The sequence below is a fragment of the Etheostoma cragini genome, chromosome 2 (assembly GCF_013103735.1).
Source record: "Etheostoma cragini isolate CJK2018 chromosome 2, CSU_Ecrag_1.0, whole genome shotgun sequence".
Classification (NCBI taxonomy): domain Eukaryota; kingdom Metazoa; phylum Chordata; class Actinopteri; order Perciformes; family Percidae; genus Etheostoma; species Etheostoma cragini.
The window spans coordinates 7,242,628-7,266,130 of NC_048408.1; the positions used below are offsets into that span (position 1 = coordinate 7,242,628).

At 38.5% G+C, this 23,503-nt stretch overlaps 3 protein-coding genes across 4 annotated transcripts in view; 2 read left to right on the forward strand and 1 right to left on the reverse strand.

The window, feature by feature from the left end:
* Nucleotides 1-1,878: 1,878 nt before the first annotated feature.
* On the forward strand, nt 1,879-15,974 carry cwc25 (CWC25 spliceosome associated protein homolog). Of its 2 annotated transcripts, XR_004658820.1 has the most exons (10): nt 1,879-2,077; nt 2,649-2,821; nt 3,344-3,580; nt 3,672-3,741; nt 4,063-4,220; nt 4,376-4,448; nt 5,712-5,917; nt 6,489-6,656; nt 7,385-7,546; nt 15,964-15,974. XR_004658820.1 is itself a non-coding variant. In XM_034888224.1 (9 exons), the coding sequence occupies exons 1-9, from the start codon at nt 2,060-2,062 to the stop codon at nt 7,494-7,496; spliced, it is 1,215 nt and encodes a 404-aa protein (XP_034744115.1). In that variant the 5' UTR covers nt 1,879-2,059; the 3' UTR covers nt 7,497-8,365. The 2 variants fall into 2 exon arrangements, 1 of the variants encoding a protein (XP_034744115.1); XM_034888224.1 differs by lacking the exon at nt 15,964-15,974 and having other exon boundaries at nt 7,385-8,365.
* Nucleotides 9,113-12,046, forward strand: psmb3 (proteasome 20S subunit beta 3). The gene is made up of 6 exons (XM_034888241.1): nt 9,113-9,369; nt 10,154-10,338; nt 10,799-10,906; nt 11,064-11,241; nt 11,721-11,815; nt 11,902-12,046. Exons 1-6 carry the CDS (start codon nt 9,367-9,369, stop codon nt 11,948-11,950), a joined length of 618 nt encoding a protein of 205 aa, XP_034744132.1. The 5' UTR covers nt 9,113-9,366; the 3' UTR covers nt 11,951-12,046.
* LOC117954422 (phosphatidylinositol 5-phosphate 4-kinase type-2 beta) overlaps nt 12,794-23,503 on the reverse strand; it is a 14,715-nt gene continuing 4,005 nt past the window's right edge. The window contains exons 2-10 of the mRNA XM_034888212.1: nt 22,433-22,530; nt 20,139-20,235; nt 19,661-19,813; nt 18,780-18,926; nt 16,858-16,896; nt 16,313-16,426; nt 14,945-15,206; nt 14,543-14,646; nt 12,794-13,919 (exon numbers count right to left, since the gene is read on the reverse strand). Of these exons, the coding sequence (XP_034744103.1) occupies nt 13,839-13,919; nt 14,543-14,646; nt 14,945-15,206; nt 16,313-16,426; nt 16,858-16,896; nt 18,780-18,926; nt 19,661-19,813; nt 20,139-20,235; nt 22,433-22,530 (1,095 nt within the window). The 3' untranslated portion in view covers nt 12,794-13,838. The remainder of the gene's footprint in view (nt 13,920-14,542; nt 14,647-14,944; nt 15,207-16,312; nt 16,427-16,857; nt 16,897-18,779; nt 18,927-19,660; nt 19,814-20,138; nt 20,236-22,432; nt 22,531-23,503) is intronic.

Genomic DNA, 23,503 nt, shown 5'->3' on the forward strand with positions numbered 1-23,503 from the left:
CTGGCCCCTGTCATCAATAAACAACGTGTGGAGGGCTTATCTCTCAACACATGTGATAAAGAGCGGCTGGTGTGTCTGCAGTGATTCCATGTTCACTGACACTGACTACTCGTTTAACTAACCTGAACTAGCATGCAGAGGAAGACTGTGTTAGCAGTCTAAGTTAATAATTCAACAGCAGTTGAACAACACAAGCATCTGAATGTGTTTAGGTTACTTGTTTGGAATAGTTAACTTTCATAATCAATATTATGTGATCAATAGTTCTGTAGCAAGCAGTGTGAGCAGTTTTACAGTTTAAAAAACATTAGGATGTATGTTACCCATCACAGACATAAGGCTGATATTTCTATATATTAGGGAGCTTGCATTATTGGAGGCTCAAAATTGCTGTATTTATGTATAGAAGATAAAAAAAATGGAAGACTGTGCTTTAAGATAAGTCAATTATTGTGTATTGACTATTATTATGTTTTGTTTGATAGTCTTCTTTAATGTTAGTCAGTAGAACAAGAGGGAAACTTTTTGTTTTAATTGGTTGCTGTAGTAAATGTTTTAGTTGACTGTAATAAAATAAGTTCTAAAACTTGTAATAAGTTAAATATGATGGTGTAACAACTTGTATTTAATCTGTCATTGTTCTTTAAATAAAAAACTATAGTCTGTGTCTATGTTATATCTCTTGTTTTTTACCAAATATGGTATAAAAATTTTCAGTTAAATACAGTTGCATGTCAATTTTCTAAAATTATTATTGATAAATTATTATGAACAATAGTAGTTACATTTGTAGTAGTAGCAGCAGACTTTGAATGTTTGAATGTTTTTATCATATATCAGATAGTACACCGAGTATGATTTTAATTGAAAAGCTTTTCTACACAAGTGATTCAGAATATAGATAGATAGATAGATAGATAGATAGATAGATAGATAGATAGATAGATAGAAAGATAGATAGATACATAGACAAAAATTTCTAAAGTACGATTTTGCAAAAGGCTGCAACATAACAAAATATGTAAAAGTGAAAGGGTCGGAACATTCTTGTTAGGTTATTTCTGAAGGCCCTATATGTATATGGATGAACCATAGACAGTAAATATGAATAAATAATAAATAAATATACAATCTATGGCAGGGGTCTTCAACGTTTTCCAGGCCAAGGACCCCCAAACTGATGGCGAGATGGAGCGGGGACCCCCTAATTATATATATTGTATAAAATTGTGTTATATCAAACTGAAGTAAGTAAGTAATGTCTATTACATATGGAGTAATGTAACGAAAGTAATTTCGCCCTGGGATTATTAAAGTATTTCTGATTCTGATTCTGATTCCTCGTTGATGGGACAGGTGTTGTGAATGAAACGGTGCCCAGCTTGAAAGAGCTCCTGTGTGTCGCTGAATGTGTGCATTGATGACTGAAAGACATCTTCTGCCTCCATTTATCTGTTTACTACAGTGTGTTGAATTCATGTTAATGTGTATTTAAAGACATTTCAATTAGTGTAAAAAATTCAAGGGGGGGGGGGGGGGGGATATTAAAAAAAAGTCTAATCAACCAATCCTATTCATCCCATAGACTCTATGGGATGAACATAAAACCGATGGAACTGTTGCGTTCAGAGTCATGATGCTGGCCGTAGGCGCTGTTAGATTTCATGATGCGTTTTATTACATAATACACTTTGTACACCTAATCCTAATGAACGACCACCAAAGTACCTACAGTGACACAGCATCCATCTACAACTGCAAGCATAAACACTTGAAAGTCATGCTGAATCACACCGCTGACTCTTTATTCACAACGGGAGAGCTGTAATGTCAGGAGCTTACGACGGGCATGTGAAGGCACCATGAGCTGCAACCGGAAAGTGTATCATGGAAAACAGGAAATGTACCAAATACATCACACACAGATGCCTGGTGGCTCCATTTTCTAGCTAGCCGTGAACTTTCGATGTTCCACCTTTTTTATTTTTATTTTTTTTAGATTTGAGGACAGATTTGTTTAGTTCCATTTTTGTTGGATTGAAACGACACATTTTTCAAGATGGGGGGCGGCGATCTGGTAAGTATGAGCTAGCTATGTCATTCAGAATAGGCGCTTTCTGTTTTGTTGATACCAAACTCCATTCAGAATATGGGTGTTTAAAGATGTTCGTTTGCTTGTTGGTGTCTATACAGTGTTTACGAGATGAACATACCACTACTGGGAATGGTTACGAGTCACAGTGCAGTTCAGCAATATTTAATTTAACTGGTTTAATCTTATTCTTATATTTTAATAGCTATTTCAAACCCTAGCTAATAGCAAACGGTAGTGTGCGTTAGTTTAGGTTAACTGAGCGTCAACGTTAGCTAGCTAAATGTCACTGTAAAAGTAGAAATATCTGTTGAAATATTCTGCTTCACAATAAATTATTTCCATGCCGAATGTATCCGACATATTTTTTTCCTGGGAACGTTAGCGTAATATCTACTTGTATGGTATAAACTCGTTCCGTTTAGCTACGTTAATAATTTTGGTTGACAGGGTCAAACACCTTTAAGTCAAACTTGTACACTTAGCTAATCTTGTACCTAATAGTTTTCACAGTTACTTACAGTTACTAAATGTCGTCTGTCTTGTCTTCTGGCAGAACTTGAAAAAGAGCTGGCATCCCCAGACTATGAAAAATATTGAGCGTGTTTGGAAAGCTGAACAGAAACATGAGGCTGAATGCAAGAAGATTGAGGAGCTCCAGAAAGAACTGAAAGACGAACGAGCCCGAGAAGAAATAACAAGATTTGCACAGGAAGCTGGCTCCATCAAGTAATTCTTCTGATGTGATCATGAAAGTTGTTTTTTGGGGTTATTAAGACAAACAAGTAGTGGCTAAGTCATAGACTGCATACATTTTTTTAACGTTTTAACATGAATTAAATATAGTATTAGCAAATTTTTATCAGCCTTTTAGTTAAAAAAAAACTACGTTATTGATCCTTCCTGGCCTGTAGGTAAGGTAGTCACTAAGGTAGCCATCCACAGATACAGTTCATCCTAAGGATTCACTGTGTCACAAGTATGTTTAACAGTAAAACATGCAGACATTTTTTTTTATAGTTTAGAATACTATTCACAAAAAATGTATGTATACATGCTTAAGGTAGGTTACAGGTTATTGTAGGCCCAGTTTAATATGCAACTCAATTGTGTACGATATCAGAATCAGAAAGCTCTTTATGTAGTAGGGGGTCCCTGCACTGTCTCTCTTTTAGTTAAAGCATCCTTGGCTTATAAAACCATTGAAGACCCCTGCTCTAAGTCATGGTGTACCTCTTTTTATGCTGACAGAAAGAAGGATGATCGCCTGGACTGGATGTACCAGGGCCCTGCTGGTCAGGTGTCCAGAGATGAGTATCTGCTGGGACGCTCTATTGACAAGCAGATCACCGACCAATACGAGGAGCCAGAGAGCGGTCCGTCAGCGGAGACTGGCCTCCTGCCGGGGTCCATTTTCAACCCCACCACTCCTGCCTCCAACCTGGACCTGGCTGCCAAGATCAGGGAAGACCCCCTGTTTGAAATCCGGTTAGTAAGTTCCATATCTCTCGTCGGTAGTTCAGAGAATGGTCGAAAAGTTGCAATTTTTTAATCTTTCTTAATTTTTTTTTTGTTGAAGGAAACGCGAGGAAGAAAAGAAGAGAGAAGTCCTGAGTAATCCAGTGAAGATGAAGAAAATTAAAGAAATGGTAAAATGACTCTAACTCACGTAATAGATTCATTCTTGAAGTCTTCTTAACTTAAGATGTTTTGACATTTGTACTAACGTGCTAACTTTCACACATTTAAAAAAATATTTTAGTTAGTTTCCTTTTAAATGACTCAACCCACTCATGTTGGTTATTTACATGTATTCTCCTTCTCGGCATCATTCAGTGATGTTTCCACTAACTTTATCAACACAAAGACAATGGCGGTTGAGTGTTAGAAAAAGGGGTACCGTATCAGGAAGTGGGTAGATTCTCAAGTGTTCCTTACTCATGGTAAAACATCGGTTGGTTCTCCCACAGCTGCGCCAGAATCTTGACAAGAGAGACAAAAAGAAGAAGAGGAAGAAGGAAAAGAAGGAGAAGCAGAGGAAAGAAGACAAAGAGAGAAGAAAGGAGAAGAAGCACAAGAGAAGGAGTTCAAGTTCTGGTTCAGACGAGGAGGACGAGAAAAAACACCGGTATGCAAGGAGATTGGTTGAGCAATAATTGGAACTTACTACTGTATATCTGTGATTCCTGTGTGCCAACATGATGTATAATGCCAGATTACCATGTTTCAGTTTAGCCACTTAATGCAAACTGTTTGATTGTTGTCTTTGATCTATTTTTTTAGGTTACATTCACGAGATGACTCTTCGGCAGACACCAAATCTCGTTCCCATCATCTCCCGGGCTACGGCCTACTGGTCAGTTATTTTGATCAACATTAACAGTTTTAATTATACTGATAAAATATTAATATCCTGATATGGGACTAAATATTGTCTAAAATTTATGTTTATGGGATTTTAAATATTGTATTATGACATAAGTGTTGTCTTTTCCTGGTTTTAAAGGTTGCATTACAGTGTCTTTTATTCATTTTTTAATCCAAGGACACCTTAACTGAGAAAGATGGAGAAGCGTTGTTAATGTGTTTTTTTCACTAATAGGCTGATTTACATTTGCTAAAAATATGTTGGACTTACGTTAGGACATATACATTTTTTTTTTTAAACCTTCAAAAGTTTTCAAAGAAACTCTTTTCATTTATTTGGCCTGACGTTGCCTACTATTAAATTAAGGTTTTCCAAGTTAGACAGTTTGCGGTGTGAGTTTCTTGCAACTTTTGACTTCCTTATCCCCCTGCGGCGCACCTGTCTCACAATACAAATGTCGGAGGTATTTTTATGTACTGAAAAAAACTTTCAAAAAATTGGAGACCCCTCTGCAGTAACTGAGGACCCCCTAAGGGCCCCGGAGCCCCTGTTGAAGAATCTCTGTATTACAGTCATTTTTTAACTTGACTGACTGTTTTGGCTGTTCTACCCACTTAGTCAGTACAGTCACATTATTTATGGGTATTTATCAAAGCTGTGTAGATATTGAAAAAAAAACACCAATAGTCAACCCTACAATATTGTCGCAATATTGATATTGATGTGTTTTTTATATATACACTACCGGTCAAAAGTTTGGGGTCACTCACAAATTTCCATTGGACTCCATTATAGACAGAATCCCAGCTGAGATAAGTGGCCTTGTTTTTTTTAACCAGGGCAGCAGTTTCCAGATTACATTATGTGCTTACATAATTGCAAAAGGGTTGTTTCATGTTTCCTTAGTTAGTTTTTTAAAATATTATCAGATTAGTAAACAAAATGTGCCTTTGGAACATTGGATGAATGGTTGCTGATAATGGGGAAATGTAGACATTGCATTAAAGATCAGCCACCCACTCAGATCAGCTGGTATCCTGTCTATAATGGAGTGAAATGGAAATTTGTAAGTGACCCCAAACTTTTGTGTGTGTGTGTGTGTGTGTGTGTGTGTGTGTGTGTGTGTGTGTGTGTGTGTGTGTGTGTGTGTGTGTGTGTGTGTGTGTGTGTGTGTGTGTCACATTGATGATGTTTGACTTCCACCCGTGTTGCCCAGTCTGTAAGTCCCAACGGTGATGTTTTCCCTCTCAGCTCCCCGCTGGCAGACATCACCAGTCCTCGGCTCCCTCCAATCCCTCAGGGCGCCGTGAGAGGAGCCGCTCCCGATCACCTCCCCGGAACAACAGACACAGTCAGTTCAACTCTTCTTCCTCACACAGAAGCGAAAGGAAGGTTGAGCCCAGAGTTTCCAGCCTACAGACAGAGCGGAACCACAGACAGAGGCACCCTGTGTCCAAGTAAGACTTCACAAGGCTCCAGAAAGTGTGGGCCCTGCACCTGTAAAGGATGGCTGTTGTTCTAATTTAGGGCGTTTGTAGTAGGGGTCGATGCCGATTATTTGTAGTTAATGAAACCGATGAGGGATATTGGAACCAATATGCTTTGACAGTACAAATGAAAATCTTTCAGTCAAAATGACCATTTTGGAATGTTACAAACTCCAACACAAAAGTTTGTTTAAATGCTTCAGTATGTAATAAAACTGAAACAATAAACATAATGCACATTAAAAAACTCTTTATTAAAGTGTGCCATTCATCTTTCAATTTTGTGCTGATTAATGATTACATAACAATGTTGGAGTTTCCCTTTATACAGTCATAACTCCTCTGTCATGTTGCTGCCATATCCATATCTTACTCTGACTTTGAGTAAGTCAGAGCGAGCATAATACAATTCTAGGTTAAGGTAATTATTATTCTAGGTTTTTAAATGATAATCAGTTTTTCAGAGCCTTGTCTTAATCACCACCCATGCTGAATGGAGCAATAATTTCCCCATGTTTTTATTTTTTTCTGTCTGATGTAGGAAGCTCTCTGCAGATGAGCTGGAGCGCAAGAGGCGGGAGATGATGGACCAGGCCAAGCAGAGGGAGGAGGACAGGGAGAACAACGTGAGGAGATACAAGAAGCAAGACGAGCAGGAAAAGCAGCGGGAACAAAATGCCAAGCATGACCGCCATGCTGGCTTCATTCAGTAAGTTCTGAGCGACATGGGGACAATCAGTGACTGTGGGATATTGCTATTATTATTATTAGAATTCTGTCTTGAATCCACACATAATATCCTACTGATGTCTTTTGTTTTTCACCTTCAATAATAATTATAATACATTTGATTTATATAGAGCTTTATATTGTACTCAGACATTTTACAGTAAAAACAGCACATTAGGAACAGATGAAGCAATACCAACATATAAAACAAGCATATAAAAAGCAATTGGAACAATAAAACCAGTACCTGACTGGATACTATGTGAGACTAGAGCTGCAATATGTCAGTATTATATCATGTCTTGAATCGTGATAGATTTTGGATCGCGTAATATGGCAAAAGGGTACTTTTCTGAACATACCAGTTGTAACTATTCTATTATTTGCCTTTACCCACTTAGTCATTATATCCACATTACTGATTTTTATTAATCAAAATTCTCATTGTGTAAATATTTTGTGAACGCACCAAAAGTCAACATTACAATATCGTTGCGGTATTGATATCAAGGTATTTGGTAAAAAATATGGGGATATTTGATTTTCTCCACATCGCCCAGCTCTATGTGAGACTATTGTAGGCGGAAGGCTGATCTGAAAGAGTTTGTTTTGATGAGGGATTTGAATGTTTCCAGGTCAGTACAATCTTGAATGCTAATTATTTTTTTTTTTTTTAGCTCCAGTAACACTTACCTTTCCCTATTGCAGTAACATGAAACTGGAGAGCGCTGCCAGCTCTTCCGTAGAGGACCGAGTGAAGAGGAATATCCACTCCATTCAGAGGACCGCAGCCTCCCTGGACAACTTCATGAAGAGATGAATACCCAACACGTGGATCACACAGATAAACTGAACTAATTAGAAGAAAGGGTTTGGCAAGAGTAAGAGTCCTTGCACACTGAGTCCGAAGTTACTGTACGCGTTTCGAAACAATTCGCAAAAAACAGTACAAGATGTGACGCCACTGTCGCTGTGAAAGAGTTGCGCTGCCCTCTCTCTGTCGTCATCACTACCCTGTTGCTCTCCTTTTTCTGTCTGTGCTCTCATATTCCTCTCTTTAATTCTCTTCCTCATCACCCTACTGGATATTACCACCTGACCTGTTGACAGACTGAGGTATGAGTTATGAATGCACCTTTCTGTGCTGCATTTCAAGATAGGCTCGTTCCTTCTACCTTCTCAAAACACATTAAAATGCTGGCTACGGAAGCAACAAACTGAAAATTTGACCCGTTTTGAATTTTTATTTTTATGAAGGAAGACATTTTTTGGAGGCAGTGTGTAAACATGATTGACACATTGTGAGGTCATGTTTGTTTAAAATTTCAGACTCTGTGTGCAAGGACCTTAAGCCACCCACATCTGTCTCTTTAATGTTTTAAAGCAGAGGTGTGAGGATAATGGTGTCATGTGATCAAACAAGGAACTACATGACCCCATGCCTAACTGTGGCTTTTATTTTGAAAAATAGTTTCCACAATGGTAACTTCATTTATATTTCAGACTATGATGGTTAATCCGTTTTAGTTACCCCTTTAAGGTTCATGTGGTCTGAACTTTGTACAGCCCATTGTTTTAGTTTGTACAGTATATTAGGACCTGGTTTTATCTGATAAGGTTTTTGTAGTATATGTTTATTACTTAGTCTACTCCTGTAAGTTGCAAACATAATAAAAACATATTTCCAGAGTGCCATTATTATTTTTTGCTTATTGAAATAAATGTATGTTGTCACTGGCGATACTTTTGTCGTTCAGATACTGCTAGATAAAACACATCCAAATATAAACTTGGTCAAATACCTACCTCAACCTTTTTAATAAAATGGTTCCAGGTCACACAAAACAAAGGGCCTCTGTTTTGTTGTCTGTGACAAAACTGATAAAACAGATCTCAGCTTATTTTGAAGACAGACTGTTTTGTCAGGATGTACAGTGAGAATTTAATTTGCTGTTGTAAAAGTCTTCAGAAGTAGGTTTTTATTTAATTATTACACAACTCCTCATTAGTGCTTACGTTTAAGTACACATGGTTTTACGTTGGAGTGAAAAAAAAATTCTAATTTTGTTTTTCTCTTGATTGATGTCAGACTTTGAATTTGATGTTTAAGAAGGTGTGGTAACCCTGAATATTATGCTTCCCTATGAGGAAGCCACAATAAAATTCATAATTAGTTACTTTTAGTTTGACTTTAATAGTTACGTACATTTAACATCATGAAATTACTTTGGATACTAAAGTACAGTAAAGTAGTGCTCTAAAAGATACCTAACTTCTACCAATCACGGTTTCTGGTAATATACTTGTACTTAAGTATTTATTTCGAGTATTTTATACTATTATAAGACTGCTTAACAGTGACAATCCAGTTTTAAAAACATCTTTAAAAAATAAAAAAAATGTTCTCCGGGTTTTAATTTCACTTTAACACGCCTCGAACAAACTATGCATGCCCTATTCGCCTTTGGCCATATCCACCAATGGCAGCTGCGCTCTACACCGAGTTCCGTTCATCCAGCCAAACCCCTCTGCGCAAGAGATGTTGTAGGAGAATCATGCTAGTTTGATCTCTGTGTTTCTTCTAAATCGTGTAGTCACTCTGGAAACTGACGAGCAGTCATTCATATTAGCTAAGTAGAAGTGGAGTTTACAAGTTCTAGAATTAGGGAAGACACTGCAACACCTTCGCGATGGTAAGAACACCTAACATTCGATCATATGCGAATAGTGGTTTAGGTAAAATGCTAAAATTGACTAATTAACAAGGCTAACAGTTAAAAGCGCTAAGCTAATGTTGCTAACGCTAGCTCACAGCTAGACATCTCTAGCATGCTCACAAAAATTAACGTCAGTAAATATTCTCTGAAAACTAATGCTTGGTTCATTAGAATTACAATTAGTTTCATTTAACGACACAGAAGATGTACATGTTGATAGTAGCCGGCAATAGCCGGAAAGCGAACGCTAGCTAAATACTTAACGTTAGCTTACTTAGCTGCACATGAGCTAATGTATTGTGTACAGTGGGTTAATATCCTTTCCCGAATTCACTTTAAATGGCATTCTTTCACTGAGGTAAGTTAACTGCTGTAACTTTAGTTTTGTTTGTGTCACTATCAGCTGACGTTTCTTAATACATTGTCTGCTTGGTTGGCTGAAGCATCAACTAAATGAGGCTAACCGCTAGCACCGGGGTAACGTTAAAGCTAGTAAGTTAGCACGGTAATGTCAGACTTCAAAAAATACTGTCAGCAGACAACTATGTCGACTCAGTCAGACGTTTTACCTAAATACCATTTTGTATGTATCATGCTGGATATTTAAATATCTCAGAGCCTAACTGACTAACAGTTAAGTGATTGAATGATAGAATGTTTGATACTTTTTTTCCAACTCTCACACACACACATATATATGTATGTGTGTGTTTGTATTTTTTTTATTGTTTCAGTTTTGACTTTCTTACCTTTCTTCCAGTCTATTATGTCCTATAATGGAGGGGCCGTCATGGCCATGCGGGGGAAGAACTGTGTGGCCATAGCAGCAGACCGGAGATTTGGCATTCAGGCTCAAATGGTCACCACAGATTTCCAGAAGATCTTCCCTATGGGAGATAAGCTGTACATCGGGCTGGCTGGATTGGCCACTGACGTTCAGACAGTGTGAGTGTCTTTAACCTCCATGTCTTTTTCTCAGAGTGGCAAAACAGTCTTTGGGGTTTAACTAAATCACTCTGACAATTTTCAGATCCTATGTATTGTAAGACTAACCCCTATTTACTGGGCACGTCTGTGCTGCCTTCAGGATCACTGCGATTCAAGTCAATGCTTGATATTCCATCAACCGTGCCACGTCAGGTCTATTTTCAGGTGTGCCCTGTGGAAAATCAGGGTAACACTACTGTAGAGAAGGCCTGGAGTCTTAAGTTCAGTACCACATTAACAATGTATCCCCGAGAACGACAGTGTTGCTGATTCTACCAATATTATTTAAGGGAAACTGTTGTATTAGTAAAGCTGTTAGTTACACCAAGGAAATATGTAATACTAGCATTCTCTGTGACTTTTCAAGGATCATGAAATGCAAAATGTCTCAGGAGTGATGGCTCTTTGTTTTGTGTAGATCCCAGAGGCTTAAATTCCGACTGAACCTGTATGAGCTTAAAGAGGGTCGCCAGATCAAGCCCAAGACCTTCATGAGCATGGTGTCCAATCTGTTGTATGAAAGGAGGTTAGTGCACTGAACTTAATACTGACCCATGTTGGTGTACACAAGAACTGTGTCCAACTTACAAGCTGCACCGTTTACCTTGGTCCATTTACTGTGGGCATAAATACTTGCATAAAAGGTAAAAGATCATCTGGTTAATATGTGATGCTTTGATTAGATTTGGGCCATACTACATCGAGCCTGTGATTGCCGGACTAGATCCTAAAACATCAGAGCCATTCATCTGCTCCTTGGATCTGATTGGCTGCCCCATGGTGACAGAAGACTTTGTTGTGAGCGGCACCTGCTCAGAGCAGATGTACGGCATGTGTGAATCTTTGTGGGAGCCCGACATGGTAAGTAGTGTTTGAAGGCTGTTAAACAGTTACTACCAATTATTTATGTGCAAATAAGTCTTCCCCTAATTTTACAAGTACATGCTTTTTGCAGGAGCCTACATGAAATGGAAAGTATCAAATTGCCCCATACTGAGTCACTGTCCTAGTCTAAAGATGGTAAAATATCCTATTATAGCCTTTAGCAGTGCACGATTCAGAAAATGTCACAAATCAATATCTATTTTTAGGCTCAAGATTCGATTTAAAAAAATCCAGTTGATTCAACAATGATTAGGAAAAGAAAGGGTTTGTTCACATAGCTCACGGTTTCAACACAGCGTTCAACTTTACAGGAGGTATAACTCTGCCACTTTGTCCGTTTAAAATTATTTATACCGTAATGGCTTGATTTCAGCCTCTTGTGCACTATGAGGTCTACCCAGGGTTCAGTTATTCTGGCCACAGGTAATGTTCAGTTTTTGTTTTTGATCGTGCAGGAACCTGAGGACCTGTTTGAGACCATCTCCCAGGCCATGCTGAATGCAGTTGATAGAGATGCCGTGTCTGGTATGGGAGTCGTCGTACATGTCATGTAAGTTCAGTGATGAAGTACAGTATGCAAATGTTAGGAGAAATGACAGGTTTGCACTGAGTGACAACTTTTTCTTTTATCGGCAGCGAGAAAGACAAGATCACCACACGAACCCTTAAAGCCAGGATGGACTAGGGCTTCTGTTTCTCCCCACACTTCAACACCGATGTTTTGTATAAAAATACTGCTTGTACTCTTTTTCTTCAATAAATTAACATAGGTTCAAACGCTCAACTCGGCTGTTATTGGTAGAACTGCACTACACTGCCACATTGTGTGAATCTGATTTACAGGTTCTGTACCAATCCAAGACTTATTTTGCAACTGAAATTAAAACCCAGGGTTGGCCCACCTGAAAATACTCACTTTCTTTTGTATCACATATCACAGCTAGCCAATGCTGTTCACCAGCTTAAAACAATTAAAAGGTTTGGAGTAGTGCCATCACAGCCACTAATGTAGCATCCAGACTAATAAAATACTGCAAAAAGACATTCCCTAACACTTCTGACATTTTGTCAGAAAAAGCCTGCAGGGCCAGTCTTGTCAATTCTGCCTTATATAAAGTGTGTAATGCCGAATTTGGGGAAATTGACCCATACTAGACGTTAAATGTTATTTTTTTGGCCTCTGCTGCTTCAATTTTGGTCTTTGTAAAATCTCTAGTCTATGGAGATGTAATATGAAATAACTTGAGTTCCCCTTCAATGTAACCTGACTCAGCCTTATAACGTGTTTAGTGACATAGTATTGCTTAACGAAATGTATAATGGTGTTTTGACAGCCTAACTCAGACTCCAATTACTAGCTTTTTCCGGAGTTTTCAACTGCATCTCAGTCTTCCTTTGTAGATGGAGTGAGGTCAGTTGTCAGAGATAGCTTGGTCTTTGATCATGTGACCTAAATAAAAACATTTGTTACTGTACAACTGTTTGACACAGGTTTTAGGAGTCACTTAAGAAATAGCCCAAACAAAAACAAGATAAAACTCCCTTTAATATGCAATGAATCTTTTTCAAGTAACCTTTTTTCCTAATGTCTGTTGGTAACAAAACAATACTGTATACAAACACAAAATTGCTACATTAATGTAAACGAGATATAAAAATGATCCTTATGGTAATAAAACAAGTATTTGCTGCAGAATTCCCCTTTTTATGTGAAGTTTTTTTCTTAGACCAACCTCCACCAAGCTCACGGTTAAAATTTCAAAAATATTCAAAAAACAATATGGCAACGTAACATTCAATATCCATTTTTTTTTCTGCTTTCTTTTTTGTTGTTTTAGTCGTAACACTCAGATGCTAAGTTCAGTGGTTTGATGTTTCGATTTACTGGTGGAGTCTCATGTACACATCAGCCATGCATTTTTTTTATATTGCATTTGTTTACTTTATACACCATTATATATTAACGTGTTTATCCCCTGTCGTTCCAATTTGTTAGCAGTACTTTGAATTTTTTGTTACAGAGAGAGAAGCCGGAGGGCGACTGTCAAAAAGTTTGTCATGCAATCTGACCAGTCAGCATCGGTTCAAGTTGTTTACGTGTGTGTGTGTGTGTGTGTGTGTCTAATAGAAATCATAAGAACAACGACGACATGAACAGAAACCAAGGAGACTGTACAAACGGACTGTTAACTGCTGAAGCTGATACTCGTTCAAGGCATTAGTGAGACAGTTTCCGTCCTGGCGTGAGGAGTAACAAGGTGGCTGTAGAGGACTGGGAGGCATACAAATTTAAAAACAACAGGTTCAGATTATAGAGATGTCATTCCGAATTCAGTGAGCGGTTTTAACGAGTTTTCCTTGCTGGGGAGGCGGTTTGTGTGGGACAGTGTAACAGGCTCGGTGCATCCTTCCTGCCAGACTGGTGCTGGCTGCGGGAGGATACTGGTACAATATTTATTTTTATTTTTATTGGGGGTAGATGGACCTACGCTGAGGTGAGGGAGACGAGAAATAAGTGCGTGGCATTTGACAGATCTATGACAGGAAGTGACTGGCTGGCCCGGGAGATGAGTCTATGATAAGATGTTGGACATGAACTCGTAGAACCGTTTGGAGTACTGCTCCGGGTTCACCGTCGAGATCTCGGCGCCCGCCTGAGAAACAAAACCAAAATAAGCAGACAATTAGAGAGAGACACAATCTACAATAATACTTTAGATTTTGATTATTCTTTGCGTTACGTAGAGTAAAATGCCTTTCCAGTGGCCCTATGACCTATGAATAAAGTATTAAAACTTGAGTCATCGTTATTGTCTCACCATTCAGCCAATCACATGCTCCCAGTCTCTCTGTGAGCAAGCTCCGCTACCAAAAGTTAGCTAAATCATCAATAATGTTTAAGTTATTCGGAATCAACAAGCTAGACGCTGCTGCAAATAAATACAATGAACATGTGCAATACAGTAACCGGCTTATTTAAACAAAACGTATGAAAAGGGAAATTTTGAAATAACAATGAACTCCAATAAAGCTCTGGTAATCTGAATAAAGAATGATGAAAAGGCATTTCATCATATTACTGAAGTGACTTTTAATGATTAAATAAATATTAAATTACTTAATCTATTGCTTTAGAAATATTGATTTTACATGAAGTGGTCAACATGTCATTGATTTATTTAAATGCTCTAATTAACATTTTGAGCCTTCTTAATCTGCCCTTTGTATGTGTAACCATAGACTGAAGGATGGTGATGTAGTGATGATGTTGTCTCACCCCGTGTTTCACAGTTTTGGCAGCATGTGCAGCTTTTTTCTTAGCATCATAGTGCGTGAGGATGTCGATGATAGCCATGAAGTACACTTCCTTCTTCACAGCACCTAGCACAAGGACAACACATCACAAGGTTTCACCATCAAGGCTGAGGTGGCTTGATGAGACACGCGGTTCTACTGCTATAGCTCTGACTGTTCTACTCCGTAGTTTTAGGTGCTCCTGGCTGAAAAAGATAGTCTGGAATTTAATGTCAAACATACAACAAAATAAATATCAAGATTATTCATCTTATTTCTTAAGCTTATTTTCTTAAGTTTGTCATCTAATCAGCTGGCACAATGCTTTATTTTAAGCTACCGCTCGATTCAGAAAGTCAGACGGATGTCAAAGGCAGGCCCTCACAGTCGTGGCTCTTGATTGCGTAAACGTCCACAGAGGGGTCAAACTCCCCAGGGCCGAAGAATCCCCCGCAGTTGAGAGGGTTTCCGGGGCTGTCAGGGGGCGTGCCGAAAGAGCCGGTGAGCACGCCTCCACCCATCCCGTCGTTATCGTACTCCTCCTCCTCCCCCACGCCCTCCACGTCCATCTCCTCCTGCTCAGCCCGTTCCACGTCATGGATCCCCACCAGGAGACTGTAGTCCATGATCTTTAGGGTCGCCAGGAACTGAGAGACAGACACACACACACACACACACAAATAAATAAATAAATGTCTAGTTGTCACATCTGGAAAAAAACCATAAAAGCTAGACTACCCAAACTAAATCAAATAATAGACACATTTCTTACAATTTGAATGTGTAACTACAGTTTTTTTCAACATGGATACTGTTTTTTCTAAGTTTTTGTGTCTAAGTGACTGATGGAAACAACAATCTTTGACATTGGTCCAGTATTTAGAAAGATTGGTGCAGTTGGCAGCGGCGAAACAAGCTACAATGTAATTTAATGGGGCCGTTGTCCAGCTTGTATTTACCTTCCCAAAAGTGCTTGTTTTGCCGCTGACAGGCTCAGATTAATTAGTGTCTGTCAAAGAGTAAGATCTATTTTTTTTTTTTTTTACATAAAAACAACTGCAAAATTGCATTTTCTAAATCCACCAGGCTCCATGTAAACACACACACACAAATGTCATTTTAGCAGTGTAAAATACACTTCATTCAAAGTCAACAGAAACAAAATAAAACCATGAATAGCCGTTTTGGGTCATCTTTACACTTTTCCAACCATTACAACTCTAGTTTTGGTTAAAAGAAACACGTAGTTTACCGATTTAAAAGTGAAATATGTTGGCTCTATACTGTGCACCTCAGAACGACTAAACAGAAAGATCTCAAAGGAGGTTTAAAAAGGCCTAGCTCTGTATGGAACCTTTCCATGGTCAGGCACTTAGAATAATAATCTGAGCCTTTTAGGGGCAGAAAAAAAGGCCCTTTTAGTGGACCAAACTGACATTAAACATTTGCCCAATAACGTTACATTGCGTTCACGCTTAATAATGGACCTTTTTCAAAAATAGGGTCCAGGATGGAAAAAAACAAAAAATCTAAACTACCCTTTAAGATCAATTCGAAGATGGTGAGTTGTGAAATTTTAAACTGATTCTGAGCTTCTCATACAGATGGCTTCATTGTGGTGGAGCCGATTCACAGCACTTGTTTGTACAATGCGGACAGTCAGAAGAGCCTAAACAGAGTAAGGGGTCACACTGTGCTTTGAAGCTGATCAATTCTACAGAAAACCAGATGAAAACCTTGAACTGTTTCTTACCTCTACATCCCGCTTTAGTTTCTCCAAAAAGTCCTTCTTGTTGTCATCTCCTATCTGCAGCTTCTGGCCCTCATTTAGGAAGTCGTTGTCTTTAAAAGTGGGGAGTTCTTTAGCCTGGAGAGAGGGGAAGTATTTCGGTATCAAACTGTAGCAGGAATGTTGGTAATGATGATTAGGAACCACAGAGCCACACACCTGCAAGATACAGATACTGCTGATACTACGGTCGTTAATGTCATATTATGATAAAAGCATCAAGATAATATGAGAATCAATGATCTTTCAGTGATTTGTGGTTTCACGGGACAGATTAAGTCCCAAACCAACAGCTGACATTTGTCAGTATTCAACAGCACATATGAGCCAACAAAACAGAGTATCACACAATGACTATATGAAATCAGTGCAAAACTACTACCAGAATACATCTCTTTACTTAAAACTTACTTTTAACTCATTTTGACAAGTTTGCCTTGCGTGAGCTAAGGGCGGTTATTTTTGTCCCATCATGTCAGCAGCCGTCACTGCACAGAAATAAAACGTACCTTCTCCTTGTCGCTGGCTTCCCTTGAGACCGTAGAACCCTAAAAATGAGGGAAAAAATGGATAAAAATAAAATTAATTGAAAGCAGCTCAAGAAACATCTGAGGAATTGTTAACACAGTGCATTTGTTTAAATGTCAATATTGGAAAGGTAAGGTTGTTCTCTCCAGAGAACACTTGGCAGGAGATGAGCCTTATGCTTTCAGGGGAGGGTAAAGAAGCCGGTAGTACACTGTGTTCATAACGACTGGTGGGGGAAACGGTGCACTGTAATATTCAGCCCAAACCCAGAATGCTTCATTGTAGCCCGATTTATAATCTCCTGCTGATTTTACCAGTAGAATATGAACTTTGAAACTGAAAAGCATACATTTTTCTGAGTATATTGCACTGTAGCTTCATCTTAAAGCTACAGCTTCATCTTAAACCTACAGTGCGTAGCTTATGTTGCCCCCATGAGGAATTGTAAGAGATGACAGCAAAACTGTTGACGCATCCACTTGATACAAGCTTTCTGTGATCGTGTGAATTTTTTGGTCCGTAAATCCTAATTCGCAGAGAAACGCATTCACTCAGCTGTTTTCATGTTTTAAAATTTTATAGGGTTGACACTTCTTTACATTTAAAGATACAGTCGAGCTATGGTCGCCTGCCAATCAAAAGGTTGGTGGTTCGATCCCTGGTCCTGCAGTCTCAGTTCAAAGTGTACTTGGACACTGAACTGCGCATCCGAGTGTTAATGTGTGTGAGTGTTTATCTGAAGAGCGGTTGGCACCTTGAATGGCAGCCTCGGCCACAGTGTGTGAATGGTTCCTGTTCCTGTTTGTAAAAGCGCTTTGAGTAGTTGTTGACATAAGATATAGCTATATAAGAACTTTACATTTACTGGGGTTTAAATGTCGTTCCTGCTATCAGTTGAGTAAAAGCAGACTTCTGAGTAGATGGTAGGTCAGTCTAACGCACTGGTGCCCAAACCTTTTTGGCCTGTGGGCCCTTAAAATGAAGCAATGTCTACTTGGGACCCCTCGTCAAAGACTATGGCCTCAGTGTAAACATGACATGTCAGCAGTTCAACTGAAGAGGGATTTTTAGAAGCCTGAAGAGGTGAAAGAGTCTAGTATTTCAAAGGGGAAAAAGTCAGAAAGAAATGCACAAAAATACACTTTATGTAACAGATTTTTTTCTTACCCCCGGGTTCTCACACATTTTCATAGAGAAACTTTCACCTGACTTTTTGAAAGACCCACATCACAATTTCCATGACCATTCACAACTTAGGCGAACAGAACTGTATAGTGTACTTTACTCCAAATGTTATTTATTGTAAGGAAATTAAACCGCAACTTTTTTTTTCAAATTTAGTTGGTTTTGTTCATATTTGCCTCAAATACTTAAAACTACTGACACAGTCAATACATTGTCCTGAACTTTAAAACTGCTTTAGAAGAACTTATATCATTTTGGCTTTCAAGCATGAGGAAAACCAGAACCTATTGTACCAACACAGCTCCCTCTGAAGCCACAAAGGATTTACACAACTTATAATTGGCCACGATAGCAGTGTTGTTAAACTACTGCTATGACCCTCAATCACTGCAAAATCCAACTACATTAGGTGAGCAATATATGTAAGCCTTCATCTAAACTTGCATTGCTCTGACTCAAATAAATCAATTTAGTCAATTTTCTTGGAGGAGAGTCCTTTTACACGTCATACATTGCTTTAACAACGTATATACATTTTCACACATTCATCATTCAAAGAGTGGTTACAGTAGAGAGATGGATGTTGTTGCACAAATGTGTGACTGGAGGCTGTACTTCAAGTTTCATTGAGTTTAATGTGTGTGTGTGTGTGTGTGTGTGTGTGTGTGTGTGTGTGTTTGTGTGTGTTTTTGTAGTGCAGTGAAGAAACGTGTTCTACCTTCAGGTCATATTTGCGGTGTACAGTGAGGCGATGGCTGAATACATTCCGGGTCACCACCATATATGTCTCCACCCCGTCCACCGTTAGCCTGTACATGCCCAGGAACTGGGGGAGCAGCGTGTTGCCATGACACTCCACTATAAACTGGAGCCAATCAAGGGAGGAAAGCAGAGAGTTTAATGGAACAAAGTGTGGGAGTAAGGAATAAAATATACAGTTTATAAAGTGATTAAAACTGAACACAGCACTGCTCTTCAGTCTGCCTTTCAACAGTTCTGCAGCATTTACTCTTAAATTATTTTTTGCGGACCTTTGCACCTACGTTTCAGTCCTATACTTCATCTATATAAACAATACACATTTAGATTCAATACTGTAAGAAAGCACACATTTGTTAGCCAAAATTTAACCACATTACAGATATCGAAGTACTAAGTCAAAAATACTCTGTATGTCCCGTGTGGTGGTACGAGGGGTTAAACAGTAAGTAAAACGCCCCGTTGAGCAAGTAAATACAACAACCCAGCAGCCCCGATCATTGGATCATAAACAATGTTATCAATCTTGCCCCGTCAGAGAATGCATGTTGACGGATTTTTTCCCCAACATTTCTTTTACGTTTTTGAAGCTTTTAAGGTTTTTTTAAATTTATTTATTTTGATATTTGTGTTGTTTTTGTTTAGAGTTTTTCCGACTGATGTTCTTTCAACATTTTTTTCCCCTGGAGTTAGAATTGTTGATGCTTTTTTTACACTTTCAGTAAAAAACTAAACAATTTGGGGCCAGTTAGAAACAATTTTGGGTAAGTAGAATTTTTTTCACTTGCTTGACCGGACAAGTAAAAAAAAACAACAACTAAAGGCTGAACTATGGTCTACCTGGTGATATTTCTTTAGGATGTTGTGCATCTCAGCGATGTCCTCACTGGACACAGTTTTAATTACAAAGTGGTGGTCGTAGCTGGACAGGAAGCGGTTGCCGAAACGACCCTGGGAGTCGCTATTGAGTGGGGCGCTCCTCGTCAGAGAGTTCTGCCAAAAACAAAAAGACATACGGTTATATCCTTACATCGAAGTAGACATTTACACTTCCAAAGACCACTTTTTGTCTTAAAATAATTGTCATTTCTTTCATCAAATGTTTGTTTATTGTGTCTTTATTTCGAAAAAATAAATAACAATACAAAAATGAAATATAAAAACACAATGAGGGCATAGCAACACACCAAAAGGAAAAACTATATTTATGAAGTGCGACAAATAATATATTCAATCTGTCCAAAAGTAGCGGGATGAAGCCGAAGCTTGTTATTGTTCCCACACCTCATTTCGCTTGTGTCCTGTAACCAGAAGTTACCTGGTAGTCCTGGTCATCGATGCAGAACCTCTCCCTCAGGTTTCTGAACACCATGGGACAGTACTCCTTGAACTTAAATCGACTAGGCAGGTTTTCTCTGACAAGGAGAAGACAGAGAGTAGCAAAGAGTCAGAACAACAAACAGGAGCTCAGAGGCTCATCGCTGAAAATGAGGAGGAAGACTGATGTTTGGTTTGAAAAAGGTTAGCTTGCTTTTGGATGTCTGCTATTGTGTGAATCCTACACAGACTACAATGCAATTCACAGTTGCCATTTACAGCTTTGAGCTCATTTCCCAAAAAAACATTTGCCTTTTAGCAGGGTTACAATTGTCATGAGACTTGGGGAAAAGTGCAGCATGGGCCAAGGAAGAATCCATTCAATTTTGGAGTAGATCCAAATCACAGGGTCACTTTCAATAACATTGGAAGATAGAGCATTTGTATTGCATTCATGAGGTGTCCGAATAACCGGAAACATTAGTTTCCGATTGGGAAAATTCATGTGAACGCCCAAGTCGTAACGTTAACGTTGGCAGATAGGGAAGGCCTTGGCGGAGGTCTGCGCTGCCTGAGTGCTCTTCTAGTTCTACTTGTGAGCATTACTTTAAATGCTGCCTTTTAGCAGGAGGAGAAGTGCACCAAATAGCAAAGTAAACCCTAACATTGGTTTCTTTGTGATTTGTATTGCAAAAAAACAAATTTCATCTCATATTACCTTAACCACTGACATTTCCATTCACTAGTAAAGCCAGATGTCTAAAAATATCAACAGTTAGAGATTTTATTAAACATACATGGTAAATGTTGACTCTATTTAGGGCCATCTCGAATTCCTATTGGCAGCAAATAAAGAAATGCAAAGAGATGCATGACCGCAAACTAGTAAACAATACCACCAACCGAAAATCCCAATCATTACAAAATATAGCAGAGTGCAATGTGAAATACAAATACATTTTCTGCAGCCAAAATCACAGATTCAGTGTGGCTTTATCTCTTGCTTTTAAATAGCAGATGTCCAATGCAAATTATATATCTTCGCATTTTACATTTCAGCCCTTATATTTTGTTGTGAGAATAGATTTGGGTTGCTGTAAATATTGGTTGGTTTGAGTCTGGCTATTAGAATTTGATATGCAAGTTCTCAAAAGCAACGAGAGACTTTTGGGGAACTGTAAATGAGTGACAAAGAGAAAGACACAATTGTGTGCATAAACTGTGGGTGCATCTCTCAAAGAAGCTACAGGATTATCGAATTAATGTGGCATGAAAACAAGGGCTGCACATTATTATTATCAATTTACTTTTTAAATTGTTATCGCGAAATCAACTGGCTCAATAAACACATGGCCATAGGCTGCAACATATAGCAAAAGACACTCAGAGATTTTTTGTGGTAAAAGAAAATATTATACAAAACTGTACTTTAAAAAGCAACTGTATTTCTTTGTTTCAATGTTCTGTAATTCAATGTTCAATTTGTTTAATAAAATAATTTTGGAAATGATTTCCTTTCATTTGTATTTAATTAAACAAGCAATTTGTTGTATTTTAGAAGAATACTGAAAGCAACAGAACGGCAGAACTGATTATCACAACATTATTGCCCATTTTCCTCATATCGTGCAGCCCTAATGACAACAAGCACAGATACATTGAATCAACAAAAAGGAACAAGGAAGTCTCAAGTTGGAAATTGCCAACAGTGTTGTAATGAACACAGACTATTTTGGGGGGTTGATAATCACTATGAAATGTCATGCAACCTAATATGATCCACCTTTGTGGCAAAGGCTGCTATGGTGACTCATTTACTTCAGACTCAAAGCACCGTTGATTTTGTCAACTCCTGTGTGCACAACCAAGGCAGCACATTTCTCTTGTTGGAGATGATTACATGCTATTCTCAGCCATACAGGCTTAAAGAAAACCCCATACGGCTTCTGTCCTAGACTGCTACTTTGCCATGAGGGTGATTCGTATTGCTTTGCTGCTTTGTTAAGTCATTGTCATGTTATGGATGGTCCCTTTCATTCTAAATACAGCATATATTAGGCAAGTCAGAGAAAGTCTCAGTTTGTATTGTGATAAGCTATAATGAATGTAATATATCTGCAATTTGAGTGTTTGAGCAAAGAAGTCATCACTTAACAAAAACATCAGTCAGCCATTTTTGTGTGGAAGCAGGTGTTCTGAACTCTGGTGTTGGGTTGACCGTTTTGTTTACACGTGGATTACAGATTGTGCCTTCAACAGGCTGCCCTGACAGCACATAAGCTGTGATGTACGTACTTGTTAAATAGGTGGTTGTCCACTTTGATCTTACTGTAGGCTTTAAAGTCATCTGGCATCAGCATAACTGGTACAGGCACATTACTTAACTCGTTAATCTGAGGGAGAGAAGTGAGAAAGAGGGAGAGAGATCAGACAAGAGCCTGAAGCTGGCATAGGCCTACACACTAACAGATTGTATTGGTATTTCAGGAATAGAAGAAATCAAAGCAGCAATGTTGACTTTTGCCATTTCAATAAGAGCACGCTTTAAAAAGACACTCAAAACATACTCCTACAAAAAAGTACTCCACTGTTCCACGCAGATGCAGTCAAACAAATCAACATGTGCTTAAACATACAAAAATAAAGTTGAGAGAGATGTATAAGCATCTCATTTGGCCCTCAAGTACTGCACATGCCTACGAGCTGTGAAAACCTGTAACATGCCTCAGTATCCGAAAAAACGATATATGTGTTGTCAGGTAATGTGACCCAAATGCATTCTGCCAAATCTCTGCGAGTGTTTACCACCACCAATAATTAACTCTGGGACCAAAGAGCAGGATACAGTTTGACATGCTACCGCAGTTGAACCCCTCCCCCCCCAACTCATCGTATCTGATGAAACACATCCCAGGCAAAAGCTCACGCTGTTGACCTTCAGAAAAAAAGTCTTTGAGGTTATTGAGTAAAAACAGCCATACAAGGGCAATTAAGCGTAAAGATTGAATAGATACCACTAGCCCAGGGAGAAAACTAGTTAGAAATCTAGTTTTGTGAAATCTAGTTTTTATCATCTTCGTCTTTTAGCCAAAGTTAAACCGTTTTTGTCTTTTAACAGTTTTGAACAAGCTATACATGCTTTTATTTCTTCTCGATTAGACTACTGTAATGCACTTTATATCGGTATAAGTCACAAAGCACTTTCACGCTTACAGTTAGTCCAAAATTCTGCAGCACGTCTTTTAACTGGAACTAAAAAGCGCGCTCATATAAGTCAAATTCTTGCTTATTGCACTGGCTTCCTGTACGTTTTAGGATTGATTTTAAGATTTTATTGTTTGTTTTTAAAGCTGTGAATGGACTGGC